At 68.0% G+C, this 13,845-nt stretch overlaps 1 protein-coding gene across 5 annotated transcripts in view; it reads left to right on the top strand.

Annotated features, from left to right (window-relative positions):
• Positions 1-13,845, top strand: part of ABLIM2 (actin binding LIM protein family member 2) — a 122,633-nt gene that overhangs the window by 65,128 nt on the left and 43,660 nt on the right. For all 5 annotated transcript variants that reach the window (XM_062212656.1, XM_062212655.1, XM_062212654.1 and 2 more), the window contains exons 7-11: positions 309-396; positions 3,802-3,860; positions 6,816-6,893; positions 9,865-10,011; positions 13,654-13,686. In XM_062212656.1, the coding sequence (XP_062068640.1) occupies positions 309-396; positions 3,802-3,860; positions 6,816-6,893; positions 9,865-10,011; positions 13,654-13,686 (405 nt within the window). The remainder of the gene's footprint in view (positions 1-308; positions 397-3,801; positions 3,861-6,815; positions 6,894-9,864; positions 10,012-13,653; positions 13,687-13,845) is intronic.

Genomic DNA, 13,845 nt, shown 5'->3' with positions numbered 1-13,845 from the left:
CCGCACCCAGCATCCTCTGCGCTACCCCCCCCCCCGCCTCTCCTCCTCCCTCCTCTGCCTGCCCCCCTCTGGAGAGAAGGCAGCTGGGGCAGGCCCCTCCCTCTCTGCTGGGCCCGGGAGGGGGCTGGCAGCACCCCCGGGCCCCCAGGAGCTGGGTGGCTCTCAGCCTGCCTTCACACAGCGCCTTGGGCAGCCTGGGACCACCGCCTACCCAGGTTCCGCGTGGGGCTCCGTGGACCGTGGGGGGGGGGCCCTGGGACAGCAGCGCCCCGGCTCCGTGCGGTGACACCCGTGTCTGCTTCCTGCAGGCGGGGGAGAAGCACTACCACCCGTCGTGCGCGCTATGCGGCCGGTGCGGCCAGATGTTCGCCGAGGGCGAGGAGATGTACCTGCAAGGTAAGCGCGGCGCCCCCGTGGCTCGGGTCTCCGCCGTGCCCAGGGCACGAGCCGCGCCGTCACGCCTGGCCGGCTTCCCCCGGGTGAGCACCCCGAGGACAGGCCCAGAGGCCAGCTCAGAGCCCAGAGTGCCGGCTGCCGGCGTCCCCGCGGCCAAAGTGAGGTAGACGTGGCTGTGGTGGGGCTGGGGCTTTAGGCCTGTGCTAGGGGCGGGCCCCAGTGTGCGGTCGGGTGTCCCCTGCCCCACCCCATCAGCAGCGGGGACACTGGCCACACTGGCAGCTACCGGCACTGTCTCCAAGAGCATTGGCCGAAGGAACATTCTGGAAGAAGGCATTTCAGGGCAAGTCCCCCAGACGCAAGTCAAGGAGGGCGCCCTCGGGAGCACCGAGCTGGCGAGCGGGGCCGGACAAAAGAGGAGGGATCCCTGTCTCCCCTGCCCTCAGCTGGGACAGAGCCCTGGGACAGCCATCGGGTGATGGAGAAGACATGGGTTAGCAGTTGTACCCCTGCTGTATGTGTGAGCAGTGACCCGGAGAACTGTGTGACCTCCAGGGCCCAGCTCCAAGGGGCTGAGAGTTCAGGCTGAAAGACACGCAGAAGGCGGGTGCGGGCCAGGCGGCGGGCACTCGGCGCGCCTGCTCCGGGGCGGAGGCGTCCTCTCTGTGGCCACAGCGCCTGTCTCGGGGCCCCTCTGTCTCCAGGGACCCCCCAGGCCCGGCTGAGTGGCGCTGGTGTCAGGTGCAGGGACAGGCCACCGATGACCTCACTCGGCGGCATCTGGGCTGCGTGCCGGACAGGCGGCCCTTTCTGAGGCTCTCCCTGGCGGGTGACGTCCCCAGCGTCGCCGGCTGTCCCCTGCCCGGGGCCCTGTCTGGGCGGGGAGGGTTGCTCTGTGGGTGCCCGGCCTTCCATGAATGAATGGTGCTACAGCACAAGGGAGCTGACTGACGCCCAGCACCGGCACGGGGACACGAGCTGGCGTCGGGCGTGGCTGGGTCTTGGGGAACAAAGGCGCCCTTCGTGACGCTGGCCCGGGGCCAGCTGCCGTCACTGGACAGGACTCCTGTGCGTGCTGAGCCGGGCCCATCCCCACTGCAGGCCTGGTAGAAAGGGGTCTGCCCGGGGAGCTTTGGGGCCCCCACTCCACATGCCCATCCCGGGAGCCGGGGCTGCACGAAGGGGGTGCTTGACAGGGAGACCCATTCTCAAGTGCCCCCGGCCTGAGACCCCGCCTCCGGGGAGCAAGTGTCCATCCGCGCAGGACACAGCCCTGCGGCTCGATGCAGACGGCGTGGCGCGGGAGTGGCCCCTGGCGTCTCCTGCCCGGGGTTGGGCCTCAGCGCAGCCCTCGCGGTCACACTGGTGCTTACGTGCGGGGGGGTCGCCTGAGATAGTTTTAAGCAAAGTTGCAAGGATGAAATTGCGTGTGCGCCATGAACGCCACGCCCCTCAGGGTGCAGCGTGCAAAGGTGCACGCTTTTCCATGTTTCTGTGTCTTTGTAAAAGATGTGTTTATTCATTTGAGAGAGATACAGAGAGGGGGGAGGCATGCCAGAGACCCAGACAGACAGAGGTCTTCCATCTCCTGGTTCACTCCCCAAATGCCCACAGCAACTGGGGCTGGGCCAGATGGAAGCCAGGAGCCTGGAGCTTCTTCCAGGTCTCCCACGTGGGTGCAGGGGCCCAAGGACTTGGGCCATCTTCTGCTGCTCTCCCAGGCCATAGCAGAGAGCTGGGTCGGAAGTGGAGCAGCCGGGACTCGAACTGGTGCTCACATGGGATGCTGGTACCGCAGGTGGCAGGGTAACCTGCTGAGCCCTGATGCCGACCCCTAGGTTTTTGGTTTTTAGTGAGGAAATTCTGTTACATTTATACTGAAGAAACATTAAAAACTGTTTTATGCGCACATTCCCAGTGTTATGGATTGGACAGGACTCGGCTCCCCAAGCTCAGGCAGGCGTGGAAGCCCCGAGTGAGCGGGCGGGGGATTAACTCTAACGGATGGAGGATTACGGGGGACGTGCACCTGCCGGGAGGTAGCCCCTGGGCGCGGGCCTCGGCAGGAAGCTGTGTGTACCTGGGTCCTGGTCTCCGCTTTCTCCCCCGCCTGCCCCACCGCAGCCCCCACCAGATGCCGGACTAATGGGGCCGCGCACCTCCAGTCTGAGATAAAGCCCGTCCTCCCCAGGCGGCCCCGCTCGGGGACACCAGCGAAGGGAGCGGGGAGCCGACAGGCACTGGGGCGTCCAGCAAGGCCGGAGGTTGGCGAGGGACGGTCACCTGCCGCCCTCCTTAGCAGCCCATCCTGCTTCCGTCCGAAGCTCCGCCCCCACCCAGCCGCCTGATAATGGCCCCCTACCCCCCAACCGTAATCTGTGGCCTCATGATCTGTGTGAGCTTGGGGAGCAGGTCCCATTCAGACCCCGGGGGGGGCCGGGCCCTGGACCCACACACGGCTTCGGCGGCTGGCAGAGGAGGGGGGAACGGCATCCGGGGGCAGCAGGGGCAGCCGAGTGTGGACCCGAGAGGGGAGACGAGCGCCCTGGCTCTGGAAGGGCGGGCGGACCCCCACGGGCCCCCAGGTGCAGGGAAGGGGCTGGTCACACGTCGGCTCCCCGCCCCCTCCCCAGCTGACTGCTGTCAGAGTCCCTGGGTGCCGGCACAGGGCAGGGCTGTCATTGGCCTGGTTTGGGGTGGGGAGGGACGGGGCAGGTGGAGGGCAGGGAGCCAGGGTGCTGGGTGCTGGTGGCCTGCAGGGGGGTGGTGGCTGTTGATGCGCTGAGAGGCAGAGCCTGCAGGGGGAGAGACCGCGTTCCCGATGGGCTCGGGCCTCACGCCCAGCTCCTGGCCCACTCCCCGCTCGACGCCCCGTGCCCTAAGGAACAGGCCCAGCGTCTACCGAGGGCTCCTTCCTGCCTCTTGGCTGAGGGCCCTGCCGCTGAGCCCCCAGCCTCAGGCCCTGCTGTTCCCTAGTTGGGCTGAGCCCAGTGGGGTGGGAACTGCCCCCGGGGAGCCCCCCCCCCCCCCCCGCTGCCTCTGCACCCACAGCCACTCCAGCACCCGCTCCTCTGACCACCCTAGGCTGGGTGCCCCACAGCCCCTGAGCTGCCACCTGCGGGAGCACCAGCACCTGGGGGTGCACTTGCCCCCTCGCCCCGTGGCCTCACAGCTGGGCCACAACCTGCGAGCTCCGTGCCCGGCACGGACCTCCGCGCAGAAGGGCACCCAGGGCCACCGCGGGGCGGGCGTGTTGGGAGGGAGTGCCGACCACCGTCCGCCCTACTCCCCCCCGCGGCCTACGTCTGCGGGGAGACGGCTCTCATGACTTCCGCCTCGGGGATCTGCCCGCACGTCCGCGGGGAGACGGCTCTCACGACTTCCCCCTCGGGGGTCTGCCCGCAGGCTCCTCCGTGTGGCACCCGGCGTGCCGACAGGCGACCAGGACTGAAGACAGGAACAAGGTGGGTGCCCGAATCCCCGCTCCTCGCCGCTCTGCGCCACCTTTGTCCCCCAGCGAGGACGCGGCCCTGGGGCCTGAGCCGGGGCTGGGCAGGAGTGGGGCGCTGGCTCAGGGGGTGGCCAGTGTGAACAGGTAGGTCAGGCGAGCAGTTACCCCAGGTAGAACGAGGGCCATCAGAGTCTGCGAGGCCGTCCGGGCCGCCCCTGTGCCCATTCAGCAAACACTGACGGCCTAAGATTTGGGGACAAATGCACAGTTCGAGTGACCCCAAAAGCCCCCTCACTTCCGACCCCCACTGCATGTCGGGGCCCCCCAAGCGCTCCCAGATCTGACCTCAGAAGCAGGCTCACAGACCTTGCAGGAATGGCGTGGCCGGGTTCTGGTTGCCTCGGGAAGATACAGGTGAGCCCAGGAGGCTCCTGTCCCGGCTCCCCCCCCCTCCCCGGGTCCGGGAGGGCTCCCCTCCCCGTGTGCAGGTGCCGGCCAGGTTGTACCGGGGGTCTGTTACGTGGACACCATTGGTTGACGCGTGGCCCCTGGGGTTGTTCGCAGCTGTCAGATCAGAGCCCCCGGCTAAGTCACGTGTGTGGCCATCCCTCCCTGAGACAGATCAGGCAGGACAGGGTAGGATGCCCTACTGGGTGCTAGGCACAGCCACGAGAGGCCCTGCCCCCACCCATCCCACCCCCGGAGCTGCCGTTCCCGGGAGAGACACAAACCAACACACTGCAAGCCAGCGCCGCCCCGTGGCTGGTGAGGCCGAACACAGTGCCAGGACAGAGGGAGGACTTCCCACTGCCCCCGCCCGCCAGCTCGGCCCTCTCAGGTGCGCCTCCGCCCAGAGCCACGCCCTCTCTGGCCTCAGCACCTCTCAGGTGCTGTTCCTTCTGCCAGGAACCCCCTCTTCCCCTGCACCCCAGGGAGCGCCTCCACTGGGCCCAGCAGGACCCACCGGGAACGGCACAGGCTTTGCCGAGCCCTCCTGCTGCCTCAGCTCCTCCCCCCCCTCCCCAAGAGTCCCAGGAGCCCCATCCCATGGGACTGTGTCAGCACTCTGCCCCGCCCCCCTGAACCCGAGGAGGGGCCCGGGTGCTTCGTCCACGTGCGCGTTTGTCAAGTGCGAAAAGGCACCAGACCCAGAGCGTGAACTGCAGGCCCTGGGGGAGGGGGTGCACCTGCCCCTCGGGACCCTCCCCACAGGCCAACCCGAAATCGCAGCTGAGCCTGGCCTCTGCCTCCCTGCCCGCACAGGGCGTGTCCCAGGCCCCGGCCAGTCCTCCACGCCGAACCCATTTGCACTGGGCCCCAGAAGGCGCTGGGCGGCGTGGACGCCCTGTGGCAGCCAGGCGAGACGGGAAACCACGGCTGTGCCTGCTCAGGACGCAGTGGGGTCCAGGGTCTCTGGCAGGGCCTTGGAGCTGACCGGGTCAGCACCTGTTCCGGTGGGCCAGCTCCCTCTCCTGCCCAGCCTGTCTGCCGGGCTGGAGCAGGGGGGAGGCGGGGAGAGCAGCAGGCCGCAGGGAAGAGCTGGGAGCGGGGAGGCTGCGGGGTGGCGGCCAGGGAGGGAGGGACTCGCTGCGAGCTGAGCTCCGTGTGAGCCTGCCTCCCTCTTCCAGGGCGGTCACATTATCAGTCCCCGCTGGTGGCCAGCGTGGCAGAGGGGCTGGCGCGACGGGGATTCTGTCGGCCTCACGTGGCTGCTTGGGTGCATTGTTCGGGCTGCCATGAGCAAGGCCGCCTCCCTGTGGGTGCTAAGGCGTGCTTGTCTGTGAGATCCCTGTGTCCAGCCCACACCTTGCACGCCTGTGTGCACGGGGACCGCCTGTCCCCTGTGACCGATGGTGTAGGCAAGGGAGACCCACGGGTGACCGTCCTGGAGCTGGCACCAGCCCCTCCCCCCAGCAGCCTCTGCCACAGCGTCGATGACAGCCTGGTGACCCCAAGGTCACCGGCCCAGTGGGAGAGAGGGACCCCCTGCATGGCAGGAGCCACCCCTGAGGGGGGCGGGGCACAGGCTGGCCCCACCCGCTCTCCAGAAGCTGACATCTCTGAGCGGCAAATAGCGGCTGAGAGGGGATGGCCTTTGCTGTGGCCGCTGTCGCCCGTGTCCCCGCTGTGTGTCTGATCACAGTCGTCCTCTGTGGCCTGGGGGGGCTCCCAGGACTCCACAGGGAGAAGCACCCTGGGAGCTGGCGCCACTGCTGGCGCGTGGCTGGGTGGCGGCGGCTGGAAGCCCGAGGTGCTCAGCTCCTCTGCCGGCCCCTCCTCTCCCCCCTCCCCTGCTCTCCCTCCTCTCCCCTCTCCCCTGCTCTCCCTCCTCTCCCCCCTCCCCTGCTCTCCCTCCTCTCCCCCACTCTCCCCCCTCCCCTGCTCTCCCTCCTCTCCCCCCTCTCCCCTGCTCTCCCCCACTCTCCCCTGCTCTCCCCCACTCTCCCCTACTCTCCCCCCTCTCCCCTGCTCTCCCCTGCTCTCCCCTCCTCTCCCCCTCTCCCCTCCTCTCCCCTGCTCTCCCTCCTCTCCCCCGCTCTCCCTCCTCTCCCCCCTCTCCCCTGCTCTCCCCCACTCTCCCCTGCTCTCCCCCTCTCCCCTGCTCTCCCCCACTCTCCCCTACTCTCCCCCCTCTCCCCTGCTCTCCCTCCTCTCCCCTACTCTCCCCCACTCTCCCCTGCTCTCCCTCCTCGCCCCTGCTCTCCCCCTCTCACCTGCTCTCCCTCCTCTCCCCTGCTCTCCCTCCTCTCCCCCGCTCTCCCCTGCTCTCCCCTCCTCTCCCCCTCTCCCCTGCTCTCCCCCCTCTCGCCTGCTCTCCCCTGCTCTCCCTCCTCTCCCCTGCTCTCCCCTCCTCTCCCCCTCTCCCCTGCTCTCCCCTGCTCTCCTCCCCTCCCCTGCTCTCCCCTCCTCTTCCCTCTCTCCCCCCTCCCCCCATCTCCCCTCCTCTCCTTCCTCTCCCCTCCTCTAGGAAACCAGGACTTCGTCGGAGAGCATCATTTCTGTTCCTGCTTCCAGCACCTCCGGGTCCCCGAGCCGCGTGATTTATGTGAGTGGGACATTCCGTGGGGAGAGGGCGGAGGAAGGGGAGGAGGCTTGGGGGGTCCATGGAGAGCTGCCACCCACGGGACGTCAGGCTGGGCCTGCGCTCTGGCCGCTGCCTTGGGCTGAGGTTGGTGTGGGCCGTCTGGGGTGGGTTCAGGACCTGCGGTGCGAGCTGTGCTGTTGGCCCAGCAGAGGGCGCTGTACACACACCTGCCATTTCTAAGGGTGCAAGGCGGTGTCCCCCTGCGGCCCGCAGCTGGGGCGCGGGGAGGAGGGCAGCTGTCTGTGTCTGAGCATGGACACCACTGGCAGGAGGTCCTCGGAGCGTGCGAGGACGCTATATACCTCGGGACCCCGTCTTCACTGTGGAGCGTGAGTGTGTGTGTGCACGCACAGGCACGCGTGTGAAAAATCACGGGAAACGTGTTACCAGTCCGTCACAGCGGGGAGCCAGGGTGTTGGGCCTGGAGATGAGGGTTTTGTTATTTGCTAATTTTACTGTGGAAGTGCACAGTTCATTGGCTGGGAGACGGCGCCCAGGGGTGAGGTGAGGACAGGAGCTCGGCCCTGCTCCACCCCAGCAAGGCAGGGACGTCGGCTGCGTCACATCTCCCATCCCCTACCATGCAGGCCGGGCAGGACCTGGGCTTCTGCAGAACGCGGGGCGTGGCCCCCAGCCCCGCACTGTGCCTCACGTCACGCACAGGTCATCCGGACCTCTGACACTAACGGGAAAGGCTGGGCAGCCGAGAGAGTGAGCAGTCCCGTCTGCTGGCTCGTCCCCAGATGTCTCCACGGCCAGGGCTGGGCCAGGCCCGAGCCAAGAGCCAGGAGCATGGATGGCAGGGACCCAGGTGCTTGGGCCTCCATCCATTGCCTTCCCAGTACCATTCGTGGGGAGCTGGATTAGAAGTGGAGCAGCCGGGACCAGAACCAGTACCCACATGGGAAGCTGGGGTCGGGGGCAGCGCCGGAACTCCACCCCAGCACCATGGGAGGCAGCTGCGTGGGAAGCTGGGGTCGGGGGGCAGCGCCGGAACTCCACCCCAGCACCGTGGAGGAGGCAGCCACGTGGGAAGCTGGGGTCGGGGGCTGAGGGAGTGGGCAGAGGCCTGGGGTGGTTAGAGCCCCACAGGGTGCAGAATGGGGGTGGGGGAGTGGGCAGAGGCCTGGGGTGGTTAGAGCCCACAGGGTGCAGGATGGGGGTGGGGGAGGGGGCAGAGACCAGGGGTGGTTAGAGCCCACAGGGTGCAGAATGGGGTGGGGGGAGTGGGCAGAGGCCTGGGGTGGTTAGAACCCACAGGGTGCAGGATGGGGGGGGGGGAGTGGGCAGAGACCAGGGGTGGTTAGAGCCCACAGGGTGCAGAATGGGGGGAGTGGGCAGAGGCCTGGGATGGTTAGAGCCCCACAGGGTGCAGAATGGGGTGGGGGAGTGGGCAGAGGCCTGGGGTGGTTAGAGCCCCACAGGGTGCAGAATGGGGGGGGGGAGTGGGCAGAGACCAGGGGTGGTTAGAGCCCCACAGGGTGCAGGATGGGGGTGGGGGGAGTGGGCAGAGGCCTGGGGTGGTTAGAGCCCACAGGGTGCAGAATGGGGGTGGGGGAGGTGGCAGAGGCCTGGGGTGGTTAGAGCCCACAGGGTGCAGAATGGGGGTGGGGGAGGGGCAACAGACTTGGGTTTGCGAATGTGGAGTGCAGCGGGGCGTGGAGAAGGGAGCAGGCCTAGACAGGCTGGGGGGACCCCGGCTCCTGCCTTCCCGCTGTGCGACTCTGGGCGAGTTCCCCGGCCTCTCTGGACAGTCCGTCTGTGATAAGGAGTCCCGCTGCCCGTGGGGGTGGTTGTGAGGGGTTTTGGTGAGTGGGTGAGGAAGGGCTAGGGCAGCGCTTGTCTTGGGGTGAGGGGCTCCCCGTGTCGTCTGCTGCCTAGAAGGCATTTGGTTAGGAGCCCCCTGGCGGGAGGGGCCTGGCAGAGGCTGTGGCAGAACCTAGCCCGTCACCTGGGGGTGCCCAGGGTCCCCGGAGCCTGGGGACAGGAGGGTGCAGCTGAGCTGTGAGTGGCTGGGGTCCCACCGCGGGTCACAGGGAGCAGCGCAGGTGCCTTAGCAGGCGTGAGTGGGCGCCACCTGCAGGCTGCCGTGTGCCGCAGGCCCACGGGCAGAGAGGCCCCCCAGGCCCAGGCATCCCCGCCCATCTGGGAAGTCAGGCGCTGGCGCCGGTGTTGGGGCACAGCCTGCAAGGAGCCCCGGCGGTTCTTCCAGTCCGGCCCCTGCTAATGAGGAGGCAGCAGGCCATGGCTCAAGTGCTTGGCTCCCCGCCACCCACACGGGGACCTGGCCGGACTTCCTGGCTCCCGGTTCGGTCTTGGTCCGGCCCTGGCCATTGTGGCCATTTTCGTAGTGAGCCAGCAGTTGAGTCTCTGTCTCTCCCTCCCTCTCTATGATTTTGAAATAAATAAATCTTTTCTAAGAAAAAAGTGTGCTGCTACCACAGAGTGAATGCTCAAAAGTGCATGCCCACTCGTGGAGGTGGAGGGTGTGTGTGTGTGTGTGTGTGTGTGCAGTGTGTGGGGTGGGTGCACACTCGTGGAGGTGGAGGGGTGTGGGGGGGGTGGGTGCACACTCGTGGAGGTGGAGGGGTGTGTGTGTGGGGGGGTGCACACTCGTGGAGATGTGTGTGTGTGCATGCCACTCTAGGAGCACGTGGCATGGGTGTGGCATGGGTGGCTGGGTGTACCCACAGCTCTGTGTACAGGTGGGTGGAGATGAGGAGGTGTGTCACTCCACAGTCAGGAAAGGCCATCACTCAGCCACGGGGTCCGGCCCGGCCTGGCCTGTGCCCCAGCCCCTCCCTGTTCCGCCCTGGCCACAGCCGGGTGGCTCGGACTCCAGCCTGGGGCCGCGTGCCGGGCTGCCCTCGGGCTGTGGCCTGGTTCTCACCGGCCCCCTGGGCTCTGTCTCTCTCTCTGTCCCCGCCCTCAGGCAAAGCTCGGCGATGAGATCCTGGAGTACAGGGACCTGGCCGCTCTGCCCAAAAGCAAGGCCATCTACAACATCGACCGGCCCGACATGATCTCCTACTCGCCCTACGTCAGCCACTCCTCGGCCGACAGGCAGAGCTACAGCGAGGTACAGCGCCGCCCGCCCTGCCCCACTCACCCGCGTCCCCAGCACTGACCCCGCACAGATGCCCCCTGTGGACGCCGCTCAGCCTTTGCGCCCTGTAGCCTGTGCACCCCTCACTTGCGTGACCCCCAGGGCGCTCTGGCCCCAGGCGTCCCCCCACGAAGGCGTGGGCCTGGAAAAGCCGCAGTCGATGGAGCAAAGCCCAGGGGCGTGCCGGTGCCTGGGGAAAAGGCGGCACCGCGTGGAAATCCCTGGCCTTGGCTCGTGCGTTGGAGGACATTGACGATGCGTGACACGGGCGGCTTCCCTTTCACGCAGAACAGCCCGGCCAGGGCACGCCCGCCCACGTTCCTGGAGCCGATTTCCCCGCCCACTCCAGGCTTTTGCTTCGGAGACCTCAGGGCGACTGGCTTCTGCTGGGCCCGTGGCCTCGTGTGTGTGCTCGCTCTGTGTGTGGCACATGGCACAGGCGCCCACCCAGGGCAGGAAAACCCAGCCCCTGCCCGTGTGCCGCCCTGGGACCCTCTTGTTCCGAGGGCTCGGCAGGGACCTGCCGTGATGCCAGGGCCCAGGGTGCCACGTTTGATGTGTGTGGTGCGGGGAAGCCCGGCCCCGCTCTGCCGCTGTCCTGATGCCTGCGCAGTGCTGGCCGCTGGGCACACCTGCAGGGACAGGGAGGGGGCTCCGGGGCCAGCAGCGGCGGATACATGAGGAGAGGGAGGGGAGGGTGCACGGGGGCATCCCGCCCTGCACCCCGACCATAGGCTGGAGCCAGGCAGGGCTTCGTCGTCCAGCGTCTGGCACCGGGAGAGGTGGGGGTGAAGCCACGTGGCCACGGTCCCTCTGAGACCCAGTCCCAGGCCCTTCTTCCGCTAGAGACCCCTGGTGTCCTCCCAGAGCTGGGGCTCCGGCCTCACTGGGCCCAGGCTCCAGCTCTGCCTCCTGCGGCCGCTTCGGAGCAAGCCAGGGGGAGAGCCAGCGGGGAGGGGCTGTGCGTGCAGAGGTGCGGGGGTGGGGGGCTGTGTGTGCAGAGGTGTGGGGGTGGGGGGCTGTGTGTGCAGAGGTGTGGGGGGCTGTGTGTGCAGAGGTGCGGGGGGCTGTGTGTGCAGAGGTGTGGGGGGCTGTGTGTGTGCAGAGGTGTGAGGGCTGTGTGTGCAGAGGTGTGGGGGGGAGGGGGGCTGTGTGTGCAGAGGTGTGGGGGGGCTGTGTGTGTGCAGAGGTGCGGGGGTGGAGGGCTGTGTGTGTGCAGAGGTGTGCGGGGTGGGGGGCTGTGTGTGTGCAGAGGTGTGGGGGGCTGTGTGTGTGCTGGGGGTGGGGGGGCTGTGTGTGTGCAGAGGTGTGGGGTGTGGGGGGGCTGTGTGTGTGCAGGGGTGTGGGGGGGCTGTGTGTGTGCTGGGGTGGGGGCTGTGTGTGTGCAGAGGTGTGGGGGGCTGTGTGTGTGCAGAGTGTGGGGGGATGGGGGGGCTGTGTGTGTGCAGAGGTGTGGGGGGTGGGGGAGCTGTGTGTGCAGAGGTGTGCCGGGGTGGGGGGCTGTGTGTGTGCAGAGGTGTGGGGGGCTGAGTGTGTGCAGAGGTGTGGGGGAGCTGTGTGTGTGTAGAGGTGTGGGGGGCTGAGTGTGTACAGAGGTGTGGGGGAGCTGTGTGTGTGCAGAGGTGTGGGGGGGCTGAGTGTGTGCAGAGGTGTGGGGGGCTGTGTGTGTGCAGAGGTGTGGGGGGGCTGAGTGTGTGCAGAGGTGTGGGGGGCTGTGTGTGTGCAGAGGTGTGGGGGGCTGAGTGTGTGCAGAGGTGTGGGGGGCTGTGTGTGTGCAGAGGTGTGCCGGGGTGGGGGGGCTGTGTGTGTAGAGGTGTGGGGGGTGGGGGGACTGTGTGTGTGCAGAGGTGTGCTGGGGTGGGGGGCTGTGTGTGCAGAGGTGTGGGGGGCTGTGTGTGTGCAGAGGTGTGGGGGTGGGGGGGGCTGTGTGTGTGCAGAGGTGTGGGGGGCTGTGTGTGTGCAGAGGTGTGGGGGGGCTGTGTGTGTGCAGGGGTGTGCTGGGGTGGGGGGGCTGTGTGTGTGGCAGAGGTGTGCCGGGGAGGGGGGCTGTGTGTGTGCAGAGTGTGGGGGGCTGTGTGTGTGCAGAGGTGTGGGGGGGCTGTGTGTGTGCAGGGGTGTGCTGGGGTGGGGGGGCTGTGTGTGTGCAGAGGTGTGGGGGGCTGAGTGTGTGCAGAGGTGTGGGGGGCTGTGTGTGTGCTGGGGTGGGGGCTGTGTGTGTGTGCAGAGGTGTGGGGGGCTGTGTGTGTGCAGAGGTGTGGGGGGCTGTGTGTGTGCAGAGGTGTGGGGGAGCTGTGTGTGTGCTGGGGTGGGGGGCTGTGTGTGTGCAGAGGTGTGGGGGGCTGTGTGTGTGCAGAGGTGTGGGGCCTGTGTGTGTGCAGAGGTGTGGGGGGCTGTGTGTGTGCAGAGGTGTGATTGGGCTGTGTGTGTGCAGAGGTGTGCTGGGTGGGGGGGCTGTGTGTGTGCAGAGATGTGCTGGGGTGGGGGGGCTGTGTGTGTGCAGAGGTGTGGGGGGGTGGGGGGGCTGTGTGTGTGCAGAGGTGTGGGGGGCTGTGTGTGTGCAGAGGTGCGGGGGTGGGGGCTGTGTGTGTGCAGAGGTGTGGGGGGCTGTGTGTGTGCAGAGGTGTGGGGGGGCTGTGTGTGTGCAGAGGTGTGGGGGGCTGTGTGTGTGCAGAGGTGTGGGGGGCTGTGTGTGTGCTGGGGTGGGGGGCTGTGTGTGTGCAGAGGTGTGCTGGGGTGGGGGGCTGTGTGTGTGCAGAGGTGTGGGGGGGCTGTGTGTGTACAGAGGTGTGGGGGGCTGTGTGTGTGCAGAGGTGTGCCGGGGTGGGGCCCACAATGGCTGAAGCAGTGAGTGAGCACAGCGCTAACCGGCAGGTCCGGGGCAGCCACGGAGCAGCAGCCGCGAGGGGGCTGTGTGGTGGCTCGGACAGCGCCCTGGGCCCTGGGGTGGCTCCCTGCTGCCTGGATGTGCCTTCTGCCCTGCCCGGGCGTCTGCCTAGCAGGAGGATGGGCCGCGTGGGCCTGGGCCAGGTGTGCTCACGCCGGAGCCGCTCCTGCTCCCCAGGCCCCTCCTCAGGGCCCCTGGCTGGTGTGGGCAGCGTGGCCATCACCCCGGCTTCCAGGCCCGCCGTCACCCTGTTTTCAGCTCTGGGCTCCTCTTCTCGCCACCATTGCAGCACAGCACCTTGGGCGTCACTGCCCCAGGGAGCAGAGGGGACAGCCAGGGCTGAGGGAGGCAGAGCTGGGCCCAGAGCCCCGTGGCCAGCAGGGGATACCTGGGGAGGGGGAGGCCACTGCTGCGTCCTGCTGCCCAGAGTCAGCAGTGGGTCCCCTCCCTTCCTGCTGCCCAGAGTCAGCAGTGGGTCCCCTCCCTTGCCCCTGCTGGAGTGGGAGGAGCCCCATGGGTAGGCCCTGCCCCCTGTCTTTCCCTGAGAGGACCCCACGTGTGCTCCCAGAGGCTGGCCAGCCAATCCCTGTGGGAGTCCTGGTGGGAGAGCGTGGACAGCCGGGGGGGGGGGGGGCGCTGTGCTCCCAGGGGACGCTGCCCCTGGAGGATCCCGGCGCCCCAGTCGCCCGCGAGCCCGGCACTAACGGCCGCTCTGTGTGTTGTGTCCACAGTCGCCCCAGCTGCTGTCGCCCACGCCGCCCGAGGTAAGGCCTGCCTGCTCGGAGATGACGGGTGCCGGCTCTCTACCCCGCCCCCCCCCCCCAGTGCTGCTCTCTCTACCCCGCCTCCCCCCCCAGTGCTGCTCTCTCTACCCCCCTCCCCCCCCACCAGTGCTGCTCTCTCTACCCCGCCTCCCCCACCCC

This window comes from Lepus europaeus, chromosome 16, assembly GCF_033115175.1.
Source record: "Lepus europaeus isolate LE1 chromosome 16, mLepTim1.pri, whole genome shotgun sequence".
Lineage (NCBI taxonomy): Eukaryota > Metazoa > Chordata > Mammalia > Lagomorpha > Leporidae > Lepus > Lepus europaeus.
This window is presented reverse-complemented; position numbering and strand designations above follow the sequence as displayed.